The 24,463-nt window shown below is 43.9% G+C and overlaps 1 protein-coding gene across 1 annotated transcript; it reads left to right on the top strand.

The window, feature by feature from the left end:
• Positions 1-4,839: 4,839 nt before the first annotated feature.
• Positions 4,840-23,262, top strand: matn3a (matrilin 3a). The gene is made up of 8 exons (XM_063222585.1): positions 4,840-5,022; positions 9,915-10,003; positions 10,724-10,987; positions 11,405-11,627; positions 14,399-14,524; positions 21,649-21,747; positions 22,651-22,720; positions 23,157-23,262. The coding sequence occupies exons 1-7, from the start codon at positions 4,857-4,859 to the stop codon at positions 22,704-22,706; spliced, it is 1,023 nt and encodes a 340-aa protein (XP_063078655.1). The 5' UTR covers positions 4,840-4,856; the 3' UTR covers positions 22,707-22,720; positions 23,157-23,262.
• Positions 23,263-24,463: the final 1,201 nt, after the last annotated feature.

Consider the following 24,463-nt stretch of genomic DNA (forward strand, 5'->3'; position numbering starts at 1 on the left):
CCCTCCCTACATGCCCGCCTAGATTACCCATAATGCACCACCACCTCCCTCTCCCTACATGCCCGCCTAGATTACCCACAATGCACCGGCCCTCCCTACATGCCCGCGTAGATTCCCCCTACCTGCCCTGAGCACCCCGACACCTAGATTGCCCAATAACCCCACACCCAACCCTGATACCCTACGTGCCCAAGAACCTGCCCAATAGCCCCTACATGTCCGCCTAAACACCCTCCACACCAAGCCCAATTAACCTGCCCCATCACCCCATGCCCAACCCTAATACCCTACATGTCCGCTTAGATAACCCCACCCCATGGCTAATAACCGGCCCTGGTACCCCCCCCCCCCCTTCCATCACCTACCAGTTGTCCTGTGCACCATCATCACCACTCTCATCACCGCCCCCCACCCTCACCCCCACCCCCACCATCATCAGCATCATCAACGCCCCCCCCATCACCATCATCACCTACCAGTTGTCCTGTGCACCATCATCACCACTCTCATCACCGCCCCCCACCCTCACCCCCCACCACCACCATCATCAGCATCATCAACGCCCCCCCATCACCATCATCAGCATCATCACCGCCCCCACACCCCCACCCCCACCATCACCATCATCAGCATCATCACCGCCCCACCCTGAGTGGTGTTCAGGTGACGTCAGAGAGGCGAGATGTTTCAGGCGACTGAGATCTCTCCACATCAGCCAGCCGAGGAGGACGCCAGCTCGTGTACATAACAGAAGACAGATGCATAACATGGAAATAGAAAAAAGACAAAAAACAAAGATTTGTCACCTTATTTTCTTGCCTTCTCGTTCCTCCTCCTCATATAACTATCTGGTGTTTCCCTCTTCACCACTTCCTTTAGGTTGTGTCTGTTTCTGGCTTCTGTGTCTCCCGCCCGCGTTGTTGAGGTTTTCTTTTGACGTCTTAGTGATGCTAATGGAGACACACCTTGTTGACACACCTTGTGTACATTTTAACACACTGCTAACGGAGCCTATTCTGAGGGGTATACCTACTGAGAGGCTGCTTCAGCAGGAAACCAGGTTATGTTAAGAGGTAAATCATCTAATAGGAGAGCCTGGAGTCCACGTTTTCTTCAGAACACACAGGCCTCCAGGCTCTTCTATTAGATGATTTATGTCTTGACTTCACCTGGTTTACTCCTGAAGCAGCTTCTTACTATCGGCCCCAGATGTTAGTGGATACCCAGCACCATAGCCTGTGCTGCCCCCTGGTGGTGGAGGTACTCGAGGCACTTTAGCTGCAGACGAGACGAGACCTCCTCAGACAATCCATTTGGATTCTTAATCGCTCTTCACCTTTGCCTGTTTTTGTTTTTTTTCTCCTTTGTAATGTTTTTTTTCCCATTTTAAGTATGTATTGTGTGTTTTTGATTAATGAATTAATTTTAAAAAGGTTTGAATCTTAACCGTGTTTTTGAAGTCTCTGGAGAAAAGAGGGTAGTAGCACTTTTTAAAAAAAGAAATAAATAAGGATATATATATTTACTTATTGGAGAAATAACCTTCCGCTTGACCTGGCTGCTCTTGTCCCACCAGGCCGAGTTTCTTTCTTTTCTTCCCATGGTGGCTGCAGTCTTTATTGTTGTGATTCACCCTTTACTTGTGTATACTAGCCAGTAGCCCACCTTGAGGTTTGCATTTTCCTTTTGGCCAGTGAGTTGTGCAGAGATGGGGTGTCTCTCTCCCTGGGCTGGGTGTTTCTCCAAGTGAAGTGTCCCAGCCTTGCTCTCCCTGGGCTGGGTGTTTCTCCAAGTGAAGTGTCCCAGCCTTGCTCTCCCTGGGCTGGGTGTTTCTCCAAGTGAAGTGTCCCAGCCTTGCTCTCCCTGGGCTGGGTGTTTCTCCAAGTGAAGTGTCCCAGCCTTGCTCGGATGAGGAACGCCCATTTTTCATGGATTTCATCAAGGAGCATCCGGTTATTAATTACTCGTAGAACTAGTTATTGGATAGTTTTTGGTGAAATCCTCGAAAAATGTTACTTAATACTTGCACTAGCAAGGCCAGAACACTTTACTTTGAGAAACACCAGGTGTCTCAATCAGATACGGCTCTGGTCTCAACGGCACGGGAGCGCCCCCTTGTGGTTGCAGGGTGTAATGGCTACTCTAGTGATCATCCGTGATGCTGCATGCTTCTTTTGCCTCTTTTACTTTGTAGATTTATTTTCCCTCATGCAGTCTGAAACATTGTGGATTAAAGAAAAAACACACACACACAAACACACACATGCACATTATTTCACAGAATGGCTTAAATAAAAGTTTAAAAACTCATTTGTATCCATCAAATGCCCCTACGTTGCCTTCTTTTGGTCTGCGCTTGTGTCTGTGAAGTGGGAATTATAATAATATGCACTTTCTGAAGTGGGAATTATGCACTTTCTGTTCTCTGGTCCATGTGTATGCAGAGAGCAAAGGAGAAAGAGCCTTTGTAGACTCTGTCTGCCCCACCACTTGGAAGGATCTTCAAACGGGCCTGCAGATAAAATAACCCATCCCACTGAGCACATTTCATTCCAGACTGAGAACTCTTCAGATGGCACCCATGATTTGTAACTGATTTGAATGATTTATTTTCATTTATTTTATTGTATCTCGCTAAACACCTAAACTCAGGACATGATGGCCTGGTGTGTTGATGTGAAAAACTAGACGTCACGTGGGGCCTTGTGCATTAGCCTCGCGAGCCATCCTACGTACTTCACTAGACATGGGGCCTTGTGCATTAGCCTCGCGAGCCATCCTACGTACTTCACTAGACATGGGGCCTTGTGCATTAGCCTCGCGAGCCATCCTACGTACTTCACTAGACATGGGGCCTTGTGCATTAGCCTCGCGAGCCATCCTACGTACTTCACTAGACATGGGGCCTTGTGCATTAGCCTCGCGAGCCATCCTACGTACTTCACTAGACATGGGGCCTTGTGCACGGCCCTGGTGGGTTGAGTATCGCAGATCAACATGGCTGGTGCATGAATAGGAGGCCCCTTCATGAACATGCAGTATTCAAGAATGCTGGAGGAATTGGTGGTGGGGTGGTGGTACAGTAAATATTCATCAAAAGGACACATTTTTTGAAAAGGCTCAAATGCCCTGTCAGGTAGCAAAGCTCCTCAACTATGATTCTGCAGTGCAGACATAACAGAAATGAAAACAAAGTCAGGTAGGCCTACTGAAATCAGTAAACTTGTTATTGTTGTCTCCACTGATTCTGTACAGTAAAGGACATAACTAGCCTGGCTCTCATCACTGCAAGTCTCTAGTCTGGCCAGGCAACCCATCTACAAAATTTGACATTCTCCCCAAAATGGGGGGCAATCAGTTTTGAGCATTTCCACCATCTCGATAGGGAAGGAGAATAGTCTACCGTAAGCTTTCCAACACTGTACAGTATGGCACTTAGCACTAAAGCATGGCTGAGGTGGCAGTGCAACAAGTGTCATACACCAACCATTGGAAAGGGCCAAAACAGAGCTGTCCGATTTCATGTCATTCTCTAATAATAAACCATTAGCAATGTCTGAAGATTAAACATATGGATTAAAACATATATTCCTTTGTAATAAATGTGTGAAACAGCTTGGTTAGGTTTGGGTAATCAAACATTTTTCCATGATTTTTTTTTTTAATGTTTGTAGCCAATAGTACACCAGAGGTTCCCAGCTACTACTAGAGGCCCATTTGAAATGCTCTAATAACAAAGTTATTTTTGTACATAAAACTTCATTCAGGAGGGTTGTAGCTTTTATATGAGTGACTTCTGAAGCCAAGTGATTAATTGACAGTCAGGTTATTAGCTGTTGGATAGGCGACAAAACTTTTGGAGACGGCTGTACAGTAATTTTAAAAAATGAAAATTTTAACCAAAATCGCCACTACAGTTGTAAATTGTGAGCTGTTAGTCCTCAAAGACATGCAGTGAACCGTAGCCTACAGGGGTCCAAATATGCAATCATTTGTGCAATTTCGATGACACAACCACGTTTGACTTAAAAATAAATTGTTGGTAGGTAAACATTAAATTACATTACATTTGGCAGACGCTTTATAACCAAAGCGACTTTCAAAAGAGGACACAATTAAGCCAACATCACAAGCAAATACAAAGTGCTCAGGAGATATACAGAACAACAAGTGCAGTTGCAAAGAGGGGTTAGTTTTTTATTTATTTATTTATTTTAAATAAAGAGTACATAACGAGTACACACACAAACTAAACTAAACATCATGTCAAGAGTCTGCCCTGGGGCAAGGCCAGCTCAAGCATTAGTCTAGTAGATTCTCTCGAAAGAGGAAGGTCTTTAGTTGTTTCTTGAAGGCTGCAAGAGAAACAACTAAAGACCTTCCTCTTTCGAGAGAATCTACTACTGTTTTACTAACCTGACTCGAAGCACTCGGGGTCTCGCGAGAGCCAGGCTACTGTTTTACTAGTTCAGTGACATTTCTCAATTAATTTAATTTCTCAATTATTTTTTCTCAATTTAACTTTATTGCCCTAAGAGTAAAGTATAAAATAACCTGTGCTCACCATCCCAAAATGTTTAGTGGTATGGCAAGTAGCCCATGCTTTCCTTTCCTTTGCTTTGGACTGTTTACAATCGCTGTCATTTTTCATCTGAAAGACGAGAACAGTCGGCTCGCACCTTATCCCGAAAAATGGGCGTGTCCCAGTGGAACATTCCTCTCTGGATTGGGTAGAGAATGGGTACGCGCTGTCAGTAATGTCTCCAAGCTCTGGCATCCTTGTAAAAACCGAGTAGCACTTCAGTGGAAATAACTAGTATAGTCTGGGACTTCGCACGGACCAGAGGTGGCCTACAATGAAGACCCTTTTCGGCAGCGTGATCTACGGCCTCTCGGTCTGGCTGGTGTTGGTTTGTGGAACTTACGTTGACCCTGCACAAGTAGCCGCGCAAAGTTACGCACAACGGAGGACTGGTGGCAGACCGCAGCCGTTCTCACCACAGAGGACTCTAAACCCTGCAGGTAGGTCTACAGATGATGCTCCCGTAACATCATGGGCTACACATCCTTATTAACTGTGGTTGGATATGATACCGTATGTGCTATACAAATACAAGCGGGGACATGATCATTGTCCCTTCTTCATTGACTCTCTCTTTCCCTCTATCTCTCGCTCTGTGTTGCTAATAATGCTCAGTTAACAGTGCAATGTGTCTGAATTAAATGCAACGTGAACTGCTCAGTTGCATTATTTTCCATTGACTTTTGGACAGCGCAGCAAAAGTATAAGTGTCCACGTTTACTCTAAAATAGACAGTTGGCAGATTCCTTAATATTTATAAAATTGAAGCCATGCATGGGTACTTGCTTTTTATTTATTATTACTGTTAATTGATTATTTTGTTTAAGTGGAGTAAGAAAAACACATATTACTCTGGGTTCGGTGTGCGCCAAAGAGTGCGTAATGATGCCTCTCCAAGGATAGATTAAAAGGCCACTTCAGAGTCCAACTAGCAAACTGTAAAACCATGAATAGTTGACAGCATCTACATGTCTTGACATTTTTCAGAAGCTCTTGAATACACTTTAATGTGGTGTTTCACAAAATATACCAGTGTGTTGTCTTAGATTTGGTCACACAGGCGAAACTTTGACTAAACTCTGCTGATTATGTACTTGGAGAAATTGTTTTCTCACTCCTGCTTTATATCAACATTGTTATAGAATATTATAGATGTTGCTCCGCCTAAGACATTTAATATCAAATATCGTTAGGCCTATGTTTTTTTTTATTATTATTATTGTTCCAATAAGATGACCCTGATGAAGACGTAAGCCGAAACGTTGGTCGAATTAAATAACTGCATGAAGTTCTGAGTGTGCGACGACCTTTCTTTTTCAAGTTGAGTCTATTGTCTGCCGTACGCACCTCAAACAGTGTGCGTTTACTAAAACCCAAAGAAAGTTATTATTGTTCCAAACCATAGGAAAAAATATAAAATAAGCAACAAAACCAAAAGCAGGAATAAGAGCCAAAAATCTACAGAGGTCTAGGGCCTGGCCAAGTTAACATCAGTGGGCCAATACAGCTGCCAGATTCTCTGGTTTCGCTATTACTTGCAGGTGTTGCAATATAAAGCATATTTTATAAATATGCAATTCGGTTGGCCCTCTGCTTGTAGAATGCCGCCCACTCCTCCTGTTAACTGGAGACCCCTCAAGTCTGACTAATGAAGACAGAAAAACAAGCCCCTTATCGTGCCCTGCAAAGGCAAAGTGTAGTAACTAGGCATTGGACTTAAGGTCCAATAGATAATGTGCCCTGTTTTAGAGATATTGCTATGACAAGTTTGCAGTAACTACAATATCCAATCTAATACCTTCAAAGGCCTTTTCAGTTTCAATGTTGGCGTAGTTACAGCACTTTATCTTTGTAGGGCAGAATACTTCACTTCATTTTGTTAGGAAGATCTGGCTGTGTTCTCACTGACATGCTAGGATGAGCCTTTATTGTCTCTTCTAGAGAGACAATAATGGGGGCAACATTGTTTACATTTCAAAAAAACATTTTTATTTATTCCCAAAAACATCCAAAAGGTTATGCAACATCAGCAGACAGCTAGCAAACAGCGATACCTTTTGGGAAAATATTTGGAGCAGGCCTATGCTCATTTTTTAAAAAATGTAAACAAAAGTTGCCCCATTAGACTAGCTCGTATTTCGAAAAGGGCTGGGCCAAAAACTGTGGCGTCACCGGGTACTGACAAGTCAAGGGTAGCGTGAGCAATACAACAGCACATTGAAATTGGCAGGAGTTGCCCTTTAACATCCAGAACTGGACACACACACAAAACAAAACATGTAAACATGTAGCCTACATCCATGAAACATGTCAACATGTAGCCTACATCCATGCTGTCAAGCTGAACGTTGGAGCGCTGAGGGACCAGAGTGAGTGTTGCTTCATTCAGGCCCAAAAGAATTGACACAATATTTGACCAACGCTCTCTCGATCTCTTCACTGGTTGGATAGGGCAATACAGTTCCTATGTCGCCGCCGTCAATGGAAACACAGCCAGACACACGCTGTATGAAACGAAGCGAAGCACGACCAGGCCGCTTTACTACGAGGCTTAAAACTAATCAGCTGCCAGCCAATAAGCGCTTTTTTCCATGTCACTAATTTGCTTTACTGCTTCTCCTCCTCCTTCTCCTCCTCTTCTTCCTCCTTCCTCCTCCTCCTCGTCCTCCTCTGGTGGTCCGTAGCTCATGCCGTTACCTACCGGTTTAATGGCTATCACTACCAACCCCACCTGCTCCATCAGAACCAGCCCCAACATCAGCATCAGCACTTCCTCCAAAACCACCACCACCAGTCTCGAAGTCCCCCGCTGCCTCCATCGCACTACAACTACTACAACCACTACAACCAGCAGCAGCACCATCAGCAGCCGCCCCGGATACATCACCCGCCCCTGGTGCACCGCCCCTCCTACCCCCTCCCCCTGCCCATCTCACCCCCACTTCGGCTTCAGCCCCCTGTGCCCACGCCACCCATCGTCCACCACTACCACCACTACCACCACAACAACAACCGCTTTAGCAAGGGCCCAGCCCCCGCCCCCGCCCCCGCCCCGGTGTTGCCAAGGGTCAACCACTTTTACCAAAAGCCTGCTGTGCCTTATAAGGGGGTGGTGGTGCCTCCTCTGCCGCCCAATAAGGGCGTAGTGTTGCCTCTTCTGCCGCCCAGTAAGGGGGTGGTGCTGCCTCTTCTGCCGACCAGTAAGGGCGTGGTGCTGCCTCTTCTGCCGCCCAGTAAGGGCGTAGTGTTGCCTCCTCTGCCGCCCAGTAAGGGTGTGGTGCTGCCTCTTCCGCCATATAAGGGGGTGGTGCTGCCTCTTCCGCCATATAAGGGGGTGGTGTTGCCTCTGCCGCCATATAAGGGGGTTGTGGTGCCCAAGCCTTGTAAACAGCTGCCGCTAGTCATGCCACCGGTGACTGCCATACCCACCACCACCACTACTCCCCCTCCGCCGACAACCACTGTGGCCACCACACCGCCGGAGACTACTACCCCGCAGCCAACTACCACCACTACCATCCCAACCACCACCACTACCATCCCAACCACCATGGCGCCGACCACCACGGCCATGGTCCTACCGGTCAGTACCCAAAGTGGACCCACCACCACAGGTAGAATATGCTACAGCAGGGCTTCCTTCCATTTGAAACATTTGAAAAAACAAACAAACAAGACAAAAGGTTTTTTTGTTGTTAAAAATGTTCATCAGTTTGGCGTAAAACAAGACCAGCGAAGAAAGACCTGAAAGGTGCAACAAAATCAAAGTGACAAGAACCCAAAAGGTCCCTCACAACACAACACAAGCTACGCCAAACGCATTCCGTTGGTCATTCTCATGACGTTACATTACATTCCACTTAGCTGACTCTCTCATCCAAAGCGACTTACAGGCTCATATCAAACAACTAATACCATGTCTTTCAAAACCTGGACCCTTTTTCTCAAAATCACTGTAGCATAATTGGAAACCACTGTGACGTTCAAATTGTAGGACTTGCACAGACACTGTGTTTTTGGAGAAAGGGTCCCAATTGACACCACTGTCATTACTCATCGTCTTCATCAACATCATCATCATCATCAACAACAAACAGCCTCCAACTCAGTGGCATTTGTTAACTAATGGTCACCGCTCATCTCCCGACCACAAATAAGGTAACTCAACTATAATACCTTCTTGTTATCAAACCTAATGTGTAATGTCTCTTAACATGACCTTGTGAGAGTATCTATTGATGACATATGAATATATTATGTGTTTCGTCTCACAGAGTTGAAGCAAATCTGTTAAAATGTATGCTAGCATGTTTTAATATGTTTGAATTTGTAAAAGTAGTATCCAGATCCATAATGCATGACATGTCATATAAATCTGAAAGGAAATTAAGTTTTATGTGTAAGCTACTTATCTCTTTTTGCCCCCACCAAGCAGAGATACTGCATGAGTTTAAATTGGTTGGTTAAGTTGTTAATATTTTAGATGTTGTGCATGTACTTACTCCTATTGGGCCCTAAGCAGACTATACAGCGATAGGCAATCTGGACGTACTGGACGAATATACCAGTGGTCTCAATATTAAGCGACAGAGAATAGCTGGACTGAGCAGCAAGAGCGATACAAGTGATAGAGGTGACAGAGTATGTCAGTTAAAAGCAGAATGCAAGCATTCCAACATTCCCATTGGCTGTGGCGGCTGAACCGCATCATAGCTCATCTGCACAATATTCGCTGAAGCTCAAAGTCGCTCAAATCGCCAACTACAAAATTGCTCAAATCGCCAACTACAAAGTCGCTCAAATCGCCAACTACAAAGTTGCTCAAATCGCCAACTACAAAGTCGCTCAAATCGCCTCTAGTCGCCCACATCACTTTTGTCTCTTTTGTCACCAGCGACTCAATACAAAGTCAATTACATCCATCACTGGAATCGCTCAGGCCCCGTCTGGTGTAATCATGCCTTTAGAAGCTAGAGTCCAGTGCCATACATTCCAAATGACCTGTCCAAATATGCCAATCACCTGCTTGAATTGGACAGGTGAAACCAGGTCCTTTGGAATACGCGGCACTGGATTGGAGCTTCTGAATCCAAGTTGCCCATCACTGTATTCAAGTCAAGTCAAGTCAAGTTTACTTCATTGTCAAAAATCTATGTAACAGGGTTAACACTGAAGTTTGAAATTGCATTGAACCAGTCTCCAGTGTGCAGTTAAACAAAACATATTAAGATATAAATAAGACATTGGCAGAGTTGCTATGTTGTATACTGTATAGGCTACCGTATGTGTGTATGTCTGACACTTGTTTGGGCTCCCCTGCTCTACGCAACAGCCACCGACAACCACTGCAGGAGCCGCCCCCTGGACCTGGTCTTCATCATCGACAGCTCACGCAGCGTCCGGCCCCAGGAGTTCGAAAAGGTAAAGACAAGATGAGATGAAATGATATCAGACAAGAGATAAGATGAGATAGAATGAGATGAGACAAGACAAGACAAGACAAGACAAGACAAGACAAAATAAGATCAGCTCAGCTAAGCTAAGCTAAACTGAACTAAACTAAGAGAAACTTTATTGTCTTCATTGTCAAAATTTGTTCCATGTACTAAATATGTGCGGTCTACTTGTCTTTTCTCCCCTTTTTGTTAAGCAGTGCTTTAGAATGAGGGAGAAAAGAGTGTTAATATTTGTTTCTCTTCAGTTCAAAATGACGATTTTGCACACATCTGTAGTTTGGACAGGTGGGCTTGTCATTGAAGTATAATGAAACTCTGCATACTGTCTATTCCACCAACAAACTTTAATACAGTGATTTTCAACCTATGGGCCGGGGCCCACTGGTGTGCCCTGAAGGTATACCAAGTGGGCCTTGAAATAATATTCTAAAAATTATAATCACATTTTGGTGTGTGTTGCTGCTGACTTATGTGAGTTTTATTCGTAATCGGGTCAGAGTTGGGCCCCGAATTTCGAGTGGGCCCCAAGTTGGAAAAGGTTGAGAACCCCTGCTTTAATACAACGTTTCAGTCATCCAACCTTAGGTCGGATGACCGAAACGTTGTATTAAAGCTTGTTGGTGGAATGGACAGTGTGCGGGATTCCTTTATACTTCCTTTAGGCTTATATTTGTTTCTCCAACAGGTGAAGATCTTCTTGGCGGACATGGTGGACACTCTGGACGTGGGCGCTGACGCCACACGCGTTGCCGTGGTGAACTACGCCAGCACGGTGAAGATCGAGTTCCTGCTGAAGGATTACCCGGACAAGCTGAGCATGAAGCAGGCCATCGCCCGCATCGACCCCCTGGCCGCCGGCACCATGACGGGCCTCGCCATCCGCACGGCCATGGAGGACTGCTTCACCGTGCAGTCGGGGGCACGCCCTTCTAACATGGGCATCTCCAAGGTGATCCATCCGCACACCACAATAGCTCCCTGGCCGTGATTTGTTTGTTTATTTATTTATTTATTAAATAAATAACGTTTTTCTGGGCTTTTCAAGCCTTTATTAGTGTTTTTACGAGATAGGACAGCGAAGATAGTGACAGCAAGCAAGCTAAGGGAGAGTTACGGAATCGAACCCGGATCAGCCGCGTAGTAGACGAGTGCCCCATCTACTGTTAGCGCCATGCTAGGGCCACCCTTGACGTTATTTAATGAAAAACTGGCACACCGTTTCCGCGTCATCAAATCATGACAAGGGAGCTTTTGTGGTGTGCGAATATTTTTTTCCTTTCCCTTGTGCGTTCTTTGATATCTATCCTGCACCCACTGCAATTGCTTTTTGGGATGTGCGCGCACCTCACACCTTCTCATCTCCAAGGTGGCCATCATCGTCACGGACGGGCGCCCACAAGACCAGGTGGAGGAGGTGTCGGCGGCGGCGCGTGGCTCGGGCATCGAGATCTACGCGGTGGGGGTGGACCGCGCCGACATGCAGTCGCTCAGGCTCATGGCCAGCCAGCCGCTGGACGACCACGTCTTCTACGTCGAGTCGTTTGGCGTCATCGAGAAGCTCACGTCTAAGTTCCGGGAGACCCTCTGTGGTAGGCCCAAAACAAAGCCTCGAGATGGGATGACATAGAAGGGGTGTCACGATAGTCGATAACTGCGGTAAAAAGTGCTGACAATAATAATTACACAGATAATAACGAAAACCGTAAAAGTTTTGGTCACAATAATGGTCAGTTTAAATTTTCATACCGTGACAGCCCTATTGGATAGGCTAACAAACTATTATGTAAGACAAGGATAATATCATTCACACTTCTCTTATTTTGTGTACTTTGTGAGCTTCTGTCTGACCCACTGGCTCGAGACCCTCTGTGTCTGTGGTATGACTTGGAATATGATTAGAAAATCGCTTTTTCGCTTTTTAAAGCCAAAGCAATGTTGTTACAATGAAGCTTTTTCAGCAAGTAGTGAATCGCATTGCTGGCGATTGCATCTACATGAAAAGGTTAAGTGCAGGCAAGGGGCAATACTTTGCAAAGCGTATTCTCGATTTATTAAACCGCGCCTTTGTGAAAACGGAGCATGCGCACCTTTGCGTAAATTGTAGGCTTGAGTTACTTAAACAGCGTTCTCTGCTGTGCTGTGCACTTGTGTGTTTTGTATCTCATGAGCACAATTTATTAAAGCGTGGCCACGATGTTTAAAACGTGTTTACGTTATCGGACAATCATGTTTTATTCTTTGAATTCAAAATGACGAGAGCACATTTTACAAATCGTGTACATGCTTTAGTAAATTGTGCTCACCAGGTATACATATAACATGGGCATGACTGAATAGCAACGAGCGCACCGTCTTCATAAGACGTGTCCACAATTAAGGTAAATGTGTGCACGCTTTATTTACACAACTTAATAAAATGAGTGCAGGCTTTGCAAACTGAGAGAACGCATCCTTGAAACAAGATCTTTCTTTCTTGAAAAAGATAGTATCCGGTCTGTACCGTGCTCTGTGCACACTGGTATTACTTTTCTGTTTTGTGTACTTGTACTTGCCTCTGTTCCGCCAGCCGGCCTTTATGTTAGCAGAAGAGTGCTTCCATTTATCTGTTGGCCAACCTAGCCTCCAGGCATGAATGACTTTGCGAAAACTACTATTATATTGTGGGTGATGATATATTCTTCAGATCAACTCTCAGGCTGGAGTCGGCCTGTTTCTGTAGATTTTTATAGATATTTAGCTCTATTCGAGGCAGGGAGCTATGGGAAACATAATAGATCTGCTCTCGGAAAACTCAACAACACAGCACACAAGTCCTGGTTTAGTGGAACCGGTGACATTGTCATTTAGCGGATTTCTTGTCTCAGAAATATTTACATGTATTTCTTTTTTTGTCCTTTTGTATGAAAAAATGAAATGTATGGGGGGAAAAATGCTGTTCTAATGTTGTGAATGTTCCATGTTTCATGTTTGCTATTAGCTAGTAGCCTTTACCCCAAAAGCTGTTCTAAAGTTGTGAATGTTTTGTTTCATGTTTGCTATTAGCTAATTGCCTTTGCTGAGTGTCACTAATGTTTGTCTGTCTCTCTCCAGGATATTGTGTTGTCTGATTGTAAAGAGGAAGTGCTCTCTCTTTGAGCAGGTGTCCTCCTGCCAAAGTGCTTTACGGCTGAGGTGTTCCGAGATGGTTGTCTGGGGAAACCATACTGTCTGGTTGCCACGGACACCCATCTCTGCACCAATAGGGTTTGGCTAAAACGGGCCGTGTGACCCAATTGGGTGCCGTGGTGACAACCCTATTGGTAAACACTGTACTGAAGCTTGTGATTGGCTCCCGGGCAGGGCAACACAAGCTGTTTGCAACAATTTCCCCACCATGGCTCAGGCAACACATATGCATATAGACATGTAGATCATCACCATTTTCTACTTTTTAGTGCTTTCATACTTCAATTTTTTTTTTTAAAAATCAATATGTAAAGACGACTGAAATGCACTACAGGGTTACATAAAAATGCAATATTGCAAATGTGTACATTCCATTATTCTGTTCTAATATTCTAAGTTCATAAGGATACCCACAGTTGCACTAACTCTACTGTAGCTGTGCTATGCTAAAACATGATATATAATGAAATACCGTTTGTAAACAAAAAATGTTTAATCTACTGTTTTTTTATGCAAAAATAATTTATTTATTGAAATATATACTGTATATATCTTTTTATGCAATATTAAAATATGATCGTATAGCCTGTTGTATGTATCACTAATTTGTGACAAAGACAGTTGCGACAGCAGGAATTATTGCTCTATGTATGTTTGATCTGTATTGTGCCTGCATGCAACCTCAAGCATATATCTGTTACTCCAGCACTACAGCATATATGTGTTGAGGTTGAGACTTCTGCTGTACACCCACACCCACACCCACACCCACACCCACACTATGCACACACGCACACACACTTGCATATCTCTTGTGATTGGCCAGCCAATGAAGTTGCTCCTGTATGTTGCTCTGCTTGTGCTATATGGCCAGCCTGGTATGACCCGCCCATTATAATTCTCTTCGTTCGTATTCATGGTCTGGAGCTTCTTTTCTGGGGAGCGTTTAGTCGGCTACCAGGCGGCCGGCCAATAAGCAAACGATTGGGTGACAACTGTCCAATCGCTTCAAACCAGAGCTGAGTGCGATCCTCCCGCCCTTCTAATCGCGTCTGGTCATAGAACCTCCAGACCATGAATACGAATGATGAGAGGTGTTATGGGCGGGTCACGCCAGGCTACTATGTGGCGTATGGGCTGCCTGGCGTGAGTGTTGCTTGACTGACGTCTTAACCCCCATGGCTGTATATTGCAGGTCTGGACCCCTGTGCCATGGGAAACGACTGCCAGCATATATGTGTCAACAACGCCAACTCCTTTTACTGCCAGTGTCGGGAGGGCTATGTCTTGAACCCGGACAAGAAAACATGTTCCTTGAAAAGTAAGAAGCCCAATAAGATGCTGCTGCCGCTGCTGCTGCTGCTGCTACAAGCCAACGTGCTGCTTCTGTAACGCTGTAGTCTAGAGGTGGGCAAACCCTGTTCTGGGGTGCCTTTGTCGACAACTTAGTTAGCTTAGTTAGCATTGTAGTTAGATTAGTTAGCTAACTTAGTTAGCAATTTATTTGGTTGCGATGTAATTTCCCATTGGAAACCTAGTAAGTTGCTAACTGGTCAGCAATGATGCTTTCGAGAAACAGGTTCCTTTTCGGGGTTCTTCCACGGCAACGGCAATGGAACCAAACCTTTGGCAATGGAACCTTTGGATTCTTGGGTGCTTGAAGGTTTCTCAGAGGACCCAAGAACCCAATCCAATAAGGAACCTTGGGCCTCCTCCCAGAACTTTTCTCTTTATACATTTGTTAAAGGTTCCTCAGAGAACTGTTAGGTTCCCCCATGACCATGAACCTTGAAAGAGTTGAAAGTGAATGACTTAAGAATCCTTGAGGTCATTTGCTTTCTCGATCCAGTTTGTCTGCCTCTGGATTATGTGTGTGCCGGCTTTCCTGCTTGTAGTGTCCATCTCTTCTCCTAAAGGAACCACAAGAAGGGTTCACATTCTTCTGGCTTGGCTGACTACATGAATAAAGCGCTAGAAAAAGGTTTAAAAATATGAATGTAGGTATTTTCACATCATTCTGGCACTTTTAACATGTGCGTTAAGAAGGCCCCAAAGGAGCGGGTCTTGCTGCAAATCAAATCGCTGTCTGCACACTGGCAAAGAGGAGAACTGTGGGAGCAGCTTTGGACTCTGCAGGCTCTGATGTTTCAGCTGTTACTTGTGTATTTTGTCTTTTTAATGCTGAAGAAGAACTTGCTATATGCTACCGCTGAAAGTGTCCTGGCTCTTCTCGAATGCTTGGCTTACAGCTGTGTGTGTGTGTGTGTGTGTGTGTGTGTGTGTGTGTGTGTGTGTGTGTGTGTGTGTGTGTGTGTGTGTGTGTGTGTGTGTGTGTGTGTGTGTGTGTCATGGTTCTTCTTTCATGCTTGGCTAAGTTGTTTATTCTTTGAGCTCTGGTTGTGCTCTTGTTAAGACAAATGTATTCAGTGCCTACTGCCAGAGCAGTAGCTGCTACCGTAGCTGCTAACAGCAGTGTGTATGTGTGTGTGTGTGTGTGTGTATGTGTGTGTGTGTGTGTGTGTGTGTGTGTATGTGTGTGTGTGTGTGTGTGTGTGTGTGTGTAATGGTTTTGTCTGCTATGTGCTGTGCCAGCTCCCCGCTTCATCAAACGGCACCTCTGCTCTCCTGTGTATTAATAGGTTATGCTTCTTGTAAGCTTGTGGTGCTATCCAGCGGTTTCAGGATTTGGTGTGAACAGTAGCCCACATAGTAAAACTCATTTTGTGGTGTACAGAGTTCTCAAGGCCAACTTAAAGGGCCACCCACATAGTTGAACAGGCACAGGATGACAGTCATCTGAAAGGCCTTCCCAACTCAATACAGTACAATCACATGCCATGACACCCAAATTCTACAGGAGTACAAATATGGTCTGTACTCACAAAACGATGCATTTGGAAGTTTGTTTCGTTCTTGTGTTCTCGTTTGGGTGTCCTGTATGCTACAATCTATTGAGGACCTAATTCCTTTTCTTCCTGGGCCCGGGACAACTGACCCCCCCCCCTCCCCATCAGCTCCTCTGCCAAGTCCTCTCATGCTTGAACTATAAGTGAATCATATTTTCTTAAAATCAGAGTATCAGAGCTGGCAGCTTGTTTTTGGGCTTTTTTATTTAACCAACGCTTGTCCTTTCTACCGTCAAGTAAAGTGAGAGCTACTTACTGACTGACCTGGCCTCTTGCAGGGGTGCATGTGTGGTTTTGGTTTCAGTGGGTTTCACGTGCTCCCTAAACGGCCCCTCCTGTATGCAGTGTGCTCCAAGCAAACCCACCGCTAACTTCTAACACAGCAGGCTTTATGTTTGTTTATTTTTTCTCTATGTGCGATTTCACGTGCTGCTTATATCGCCCTGCTGTTTTTCCACAGCCCAACTCTTGATTTTGTTTTTAACCCTTTGTGGCGCTCGTGGTTTTGTTTTTAACCCTTCGTGGCGCTTGTTCGCAGGACAGAACCAGAACCACTGTGACAGGGGTCGCCATGACTGCGAACAAGTATGCATTAGCAACGCGCACTCCTACGAGTGTGACTGCTACGATGGATACGTGTTGAACGCAGACCTAAGATCCTGTTCCTTAAGGAGAAGTAAGAACCTGCAAGCCAGCGAGATAACTACCTCTCAGCTGGCTTCAGGGCACTGGAAACAGAAAACACTCACTAGTGTTCCCTCAATGTCTTTCCCGTACACTGTAACATTGCAGCCAGTTAAACGTGAAAAAGTAAGTCACCTTGCTGCCTTAAAGGTGGGGTAGAAGATGTTTTTCTGGAACATTTTTTACCATATCATCTGAAAAACTCCTCATGACTCCATAGGTTAAACTCAACTCAAGTTGAATTAGCTTGAAAGTGTAAGGCAGCAGGGCAACTTACTTGTTTACGTTTAACTGGCTGCAATGTTTTACAGTGTAGTGGTTGTTAAAGATTATACAACCTCACCTCAGCAGAGTTACTCTTGGATATTCTTAAACGTCGGGTGTGTATCATGATTAGGTGATTGTGTCAAACAGGGGCATGGTACTGAGCCCTGCAAGTTTTGAGGAGAGATCTTTGTCACCGGACCTTGGAAATAGACTGGCATGGTAAATCAGTAATGCACAGTCCTCTGTCAGTCTTTGGGATTTAAAATAAAGCAATGAAAAGAGAAGTTGAAAGACTTCTACGGAGTAACTCTTAACAGTCAATTGCGAGTACACATAAAAGCTGTAGAGATGTATCATTGTCCAAATGAACAAATTAAACACTGCAATACATTTTTTAGGGGTAGTTTCAATAGGCGGCATAGTTGCCATACCTACTCTGGCCACCATCCTACACAGTGCAATACCTACTCTGGCCACCATCCTACACAGTGCAATACCTACTCTGGCCACCATCCTACACAGTGCAATACCTACTCTGGCCACCATCCTACACAGTGTAATACCTACTCTGGCCACCATCCTACACAGTGTAATACCTACTCTGGCCACCATCCTACACAGTGTAATACCTACTCTGGCCACCATCCTACACAGTGCAATACCTACTCTGGCCACCATCCTACACAGTGCAATACCTCCTCTGGCCACCATCCTACACAGTGCAATACCTACTCTGGCCACCATCCTACACAGTGCACCTTTAATTTGAGGTTCAGCCAAGTTCAAGTTCTTTTCACTTCTACCCCACGTGTGGAATGTGGAGAGGTCAAAGTGCGGAGGCCACATGTCTTTAACTGTGGTTACTTTCAGGCAGAGTTGTATAGCACTGCTAAAGTACTAATAGTATGTATGTCCAAGACAAATTTCCTTCGGGACTATTAAAAAGAATCTTGAATCTTGAATCTTGAATCTTGAATCTTAAAATGCAGTATCTAAACAGAGTGTTATTTTTCTCTACTTCAATTTAAGAATACTTTTAAGTTTTAAGCTAAATTTAATACTTTTACTCCAATTTATTTTCTGTACTAAAGTAAGTAGTTTATGAACTCGGGTCTACTCAAGTCACTTTGTTGATAAAGTACTTGTACTTGTACTCGTACTCCAGTTGAGTACTTTATACATCAATACATTTCTTGAGTTTTCTACAAGATGATTTACCTCTTGGTAACACTTCCAAATAAGGGGCCATAATTAACAGTAAAGTAGCTATAACCTAATACTTAAGTAAGAGTTAATAATCATTACTTAACGCCATATTAGACACATATTAATTGTTATTAATGCATATGTTGAGCATTAGTAAGCAGTTACTTAACTATTAGATAACAATAGCATATTATTATTTAACTAATAGATAAGTAAGGGCACAGTTAATAGTTTAGTAGCTATTAGGTCATACTTAACTAAGGACCAAAATTAACACTTACTTAATACAAAAGTATGGCATAACTAATGGATAAATAATACATAAATATTGGGGTTTGGGACCCTTATATTAGAGTTGGCTGCGGATAACTAATGGTTAATTAATCCATAGATATTGGTGTTTGGGACCCTTATAATAGAGTTGGCTGCGCATACCTAATAGTTAAGTAATTAATCTACTGTGACATCTAGCTTTCACTCATTCAAATCACTGTAATAAGGGCAACAGGAGCCATTATATAGCAAGGATTGGACGTACACTTCTCAATGATGGTGGGGTGATGAGATGTAATTTGTTCATATACCACTTATTAGTTTTAATGGTAAAACCCTACAATAAATGCAGAACATTATGAAGAGTAATAGTTTTGAGGAGAAACTAAACCATTCCTTTGTGATAATTAAGTTAATGTCTGAGAATATTAGCTCCAAGAAGTGCAGTGCATGATGGGTACTCAATCTACAGACAATATTTCGGTATTATTTATTCATTAGTTATGCCTTACTTTTGTATTAAGTAAGTGTTAATTTTGGTCCTTAGTTAAGTATGACCTAATAGCTACTTAACTATTACTGTACCCTTACTTATCTATTAGTTAAATAATTGTTGTGCTATGAACTTATAACACAAGGTAATAGTTATCTAATAGTTAAGTAACTGCTTGCTAATGTTTGACATATGCATTAATAACAATTAATATGTGTATAATGTGGAGTTAAGTAATGATTATTAACCCTTACTAAAGTATTAGGTTATAGATACTTTGCTGTTAATTATGGCCCCTTATTTGGAAGTGTTACCTACCTCTTTAACTTAACCTGGTTTACTCCTGAACCAGCTCCTTAATACATGAGGCCCCACACGTGGTTACTCTGAGGCCACATGTCCTTAACTGTGGTTACCGTGGTTACTTTCAGGCGTGGAGGTGGTAGACAGCTGTGGTTACCATGGTTACTTTGAGGCCACAGGTCTTTAACTGTGGTTACCGTGGTTACTTTCAGGTGTGGAGGTGGTGGACAGCTGTGGTTACCATGGTTACTTTGAGGCAACAGGTCTTTAACTGTGGTTACCGTGGTTACTTTCAGGCGTGGAGGTGCTGGACAGCTGTGCGCTGGGAAACGACTGTGAGCACATCTGCATGAGCAACGGCCAGTCCTACATGTGTTACTGTCAGGACGGCTACACCCTGAACCGGGACATGAGAACATGTTCCCTCCAACGTAAGCAGGACGCTCGGAGCCACGCCAGTAGCACTTGGCTCCGAGGTGGAGTCGGCATTTTACATGTTTTACGGCTACTGGGGGTGTACATAATAATCGATATGTAGCGATGTATCGATCCAACAGCTGACGATCGAATCGAATCGTATTGTATCATGGGGCATTCTGAAGTGTCAAAAATAATTGAATCGCTGCCTGAAGGAGTGGATATCGAATCGTATCGTCATGGAGGCTGTGGTTTACACCCCTAGCAGCTAATGACATGTAATCAACCCTGTCCGCTCCACATAGCTTATAGCTCTTCTCTCTTTTCCAAATTGTATTTTTTTTCTGCATTTATTCTGTGTACGTTCTTGGGTCATGGTGAAGATTGTCCACTGGTGGCAGGGTGGTACCCTGCGTGGCACCCACGGTCATCGGTGTGTGAATGAGAGTGAATGGTGAATGTGAGGTTGAATACGAGTGCTCGATGGAGTGGAAAGGCGCTGCATGAATGCAGTCCATTTACCATTTACTATTTCAACAGGCCAACTCTCTACTGTGTGGAATCTCATTTAAAGGTTTTTCAACTGGTTCAGGCATTTCAGAAAAAAAACCAATCAACTCTCTAGTGAGCAGTGTGAGTTATACTGAGGCCAGCTGGGAGAAGGTCCCTTTGCTGAGGAGCCACCTACGAAATCAATGTCACGTTTATGGCAACACACAGTAAAACAAAGTGTTACTTCATCACTTAGAGAGTACACTGTGTTCAAATGCACTCTAGAAGATGTTAAACTCACTAAGTGTCGAATTAACACTGCGATATGTACTCTGCGGTCATAATGGTAAGGGGTAGTCAAGGGAAGGAGACATACTCACACTATTACCGACGGTAATTTACCTAATGATTAACACAGGTCTGGGTGCTGAATCTTACACAAAACACAGATGAGTGAATGATGCGAGGGACAGCACTCTTCAGATTTTTCTTTGTTTATTTGCCAAGAGTGCTGTCCTTCGCTTCATTCATTCAAGGAGTAGTCATTAGCGTCTGCTTTGGAGGTAAAATGCTTCTTCCTGACTGGTTAGTTTCCATGCGGCAATATGGCCTCCGTGTATCCCAGATGTGGCAGCATGTGACCTTAACAGGAGGTCAGGGGTCACTGGTGGTTTTCCTCATCCGTATATTGTCCACTTTTACAAATAACTTTGACGTGTGTTAAAAAGAAAAAGGCTTGGTTCCCTTGTTTACCGTGTAGTTCTCACCTGTTTACTTATCTAGCGTAAATTAGGCATGGGTCAATGTTTATGGAGGCTTTTTGTTTTTGTGTGTGTGTGTGTGTGTGTGTGTGTGTGTGTGTGTGTGTGTTTGTTTGCTTAGATGTCGAGTTTTCCCTACAGCATGCATCATATGAACTGTAGCCATTGAAGTATTAGTGTCATCATGCCCACATGAGATATATATGTATGGAGAGAGAGTATGTGCCATGGGGTACCGTTAGGTTTCTGTTGAGGCTAAGAAATGAGTAGAACGAGCATATTGTCACATCAACATCTGGAAAAGCTCAGGTCAACTAAAGTGACCCAAACGTTGACCCAGAGCTCAACAAATACAGAACTCCAGTGCTGCCAAAAATAAGCCATAACTCTCACATAGTGGAAGGGAGAGAGAAAGAGAGAAGAGATTAAACACGGTAGCGACTAAGCGTCCAGGGGAATAGTCCAAGCATCCAGGTGGAAGTATGTCGCCTCTAATGTGTGTGTGTTTTGCGGCAATTGCAGCGATCGTAAATTCCTTGCACTTTGTCTACAAAAGAGGGAGAAAGTGAAATGTGTGTGTGTGTGTGTGTTTTTTGGCAATTGCAGCGATTATAAATTCCTGGCACTGTGTCTGTTTCCAAAGAGGTGAAGGTGGAGGTGATTGAAGACCCCTGCAAGTGTGAGGCTCGACTGGCATTCCAGAAGCTTACCCAGAAGTCCCTGCAGGATCTCACAGCTCGACATATCCTTTATAATAATAATAACAACAATAATAATCATCATCATCATCATCATAGTCATACTCATAATCACAAACATAATAATCATATTTATCCCATATGTTCCCAATATGTATCTATGTTTGTAGGAGGCCGTACTAGGTAGCCTATGCACTTAATGAATGCACTTTATGTACCAGAGCTCCTTAATATGCACCATATTGATGTTGAACTCCAGAGCTATATGTATATGTATGTGTATGTGTATGTGTGTGACGGGACACTGAGACCATTGGGGGTTTTAGTTTAGAAAAGGAGAACTCCAGGCTCTTCTATTGGATGATTTACCACAACATCAGGGTTACAGTAACTTAAAGGGACAGTTTGGTCAATTTCAACATGCAGTTGTATTGCTCACGCTACCCTTGACTTGTCAGTACCTGGTGATGCCACATTTTTCGGCTCAGCCCTTTCCGAGATATGAGCAATTCTAATGGGGGCAGCGTTTGTTTACATTTTTTAAAAATGAAACATAGGCCAACTCCAAATATTTTCCCAAAAGGTACTGCTGTTTGCTAGTTGTCTGCTGATGTTTTATAACCTTTTGGATGTTTTTGGGAATAAATAAAAATGTTTTTTTGAAATGTAAACAAAGCGCTGCCCCCATTACAATGACCAGGATCTCGGAAACGGCTGAAGAAGAAGAAAAAAAAATCTCAGGCACTGACAAGTCCAGGGTAGTGTGAGCATTACAACTGCATGTTGAAATTGACCAAACTGACCCTTTAACCTGGTTCGCTACTGAGCCAGCTTCTTGAAACATCCCCCAGGAAAATAAGGTAGTGATATGCACGTATGGTGATATGCACGTATGAGATGTGTGTGTGTTTTTGTGCCCCTGTGTCTTCCTTGACTGCGGTGGCCACTGGCTGAAGCCACCAGGAGGGTCCAGCAGCTGGAGATCGCCGTCGGCCACGTCTAGACAGCAGAGACCCGGTGAGGACGGGACGCACACATGGGGTGTGAGTGTGTGTGTGTGTGTGTGTGTGGGGTGTGTGTGTGTGTGTGTGTGTGTGTGTGTGTGTGTGTGTGTGTGTGTGTGTGTGTGTGTGTGTGTGTGTGTGTGTGTGTGTGTGTGTGTGTGTGTAAGAATAGATGGCACAAGGTGAGCATGGAAAGTCCATATGATGTGTGAATGCATGAGGGCGTAAATGTAAATGTTTACGTGTGTGTGTGTGAGAGAGAGAGAGAGGGAGAGAGAGAGAGAGAGAGAGAGAGAGAGAGAGAGAGAAAGAGAGAGAGAGAGAGTTAAAGCATTGGAGGCCCATATGATGGGTGGCACTGCGTGCGTGCGTGTGTGTGTGCGTGCGTGCTTGCGTCTGCTTGCGTACAGGCTACTTATCCCCATCTGTGACCTGTGTGTGTGTTTCAGAGTTTGTTTGGTCTGCTGAAGAGTCAACAAAGCGCCCAGTTCGGGATCACTGGCACCCCGGCATCCAGTATTTACCTCCCGGACCTACCTTCCTGCACCCCTGCTGCACCCCTCCTGCACCGCTGCTGCCCCCCCCCCCCCCCCTGGAATCCTGTGTTTACCTCCCGTCTCATCCATAGACCTCCCGCACCCCTCCCTGACCAGACCAGACTGACCCCTCAGCTGCCCTGAGAAGCCAGAGAGAGAGAGAGAGAGAGAGAGAGAGAGAAGAGAAGAGAAGAGAAGAGAAGAGAAGAGAAGAGAAGAGAAGAGAAGAGAAGAGAAGAGAAGAGAAGAGAAGAGAGACAGACAGACAGACAGACAGACAGACAGACAGACGGACCATTCACTCACATACTGCTGTGTTGTCTGTTTTGCTCATGGGACATTTCATGTGAACTGTTTTCAGAGATTTTTCACTGTTTTTTTTTTTTTACTTACTTTTTGTTAAACTTTAACTTTGGCCCATTGGAAATATTATGCAATTATTTTATTTTATTATATTATTGTGTTTCGTTTAGTGGAGCTATTGAAGTGCTAAAGGTGTGTGATGTCTTGTTAGCATTCCCCTGCATTGTTAAAATTCAATGAATTTTACTTAATCTGAAGCCACAGTTTTGTTTTACGTTAAAAACATCTGCTGTAGAAGAAGCAATACATGGGTTTCCCGTTTGTAAACAATCCCTGACTGCACGCCCCTGGCAGCCCACTCTTCAACCTCTGATTGGTGTAAACTGCTGTCACTCAAAAAATGCATTGACGTGGTTGGCTGCCTGCTTAGCATCTTGCCCCTCCTCACAGCGTGAATGTCTGTAAACGGGAAATCTATGTATTGTATACAAATGACATGTATTGGACTTATTGCTTGAGTGTACATGACATCAGCACATGTATTGGAGTTATAGTTTGAGTGTACAATAGAGACAAGTGTATTTGCTCTGTAATTTAGTAAAATGAAAGAAATTGGACTCTGTAAAATATGTAGCAAAATATTTTTTCATTAAAGTAGTGAGTTTAATTTTGAATTGTCTGCACTCGTCATGTTTTTATCCGTGTTTACTGATGGATGGTGTCCTACAATTAAAAATGTTTATCTTTTAAAATATATCTTGAACATTTTGACATTGTCAGCGTTTAGCCTATACAGGATATAATCTGATACAACACTTCCATCAATGTCACAACAAATTGCACAGTAAAACATTTCCAGTTTGTTAAACTAATGAAAGTCCACCTTCTGCCTTAAAATGCATATCAACTCAACTTTT

Source organism: Engraulis encrasicolus, chromosome 18 (assembly GCF_034702125.1).
Source record: "Engraulis encrasicolus isolate BLACKSEA-1 chromosome 18, IST_EnEncr_1.0, whole genome shotgun sequence".
Lineage (NCBI taxonomy): Eukaryota > Metazoa > Chordata > Actinopteri > Clupeiformes > Engraulidae > Engraulis > Engraulis encrasicolus.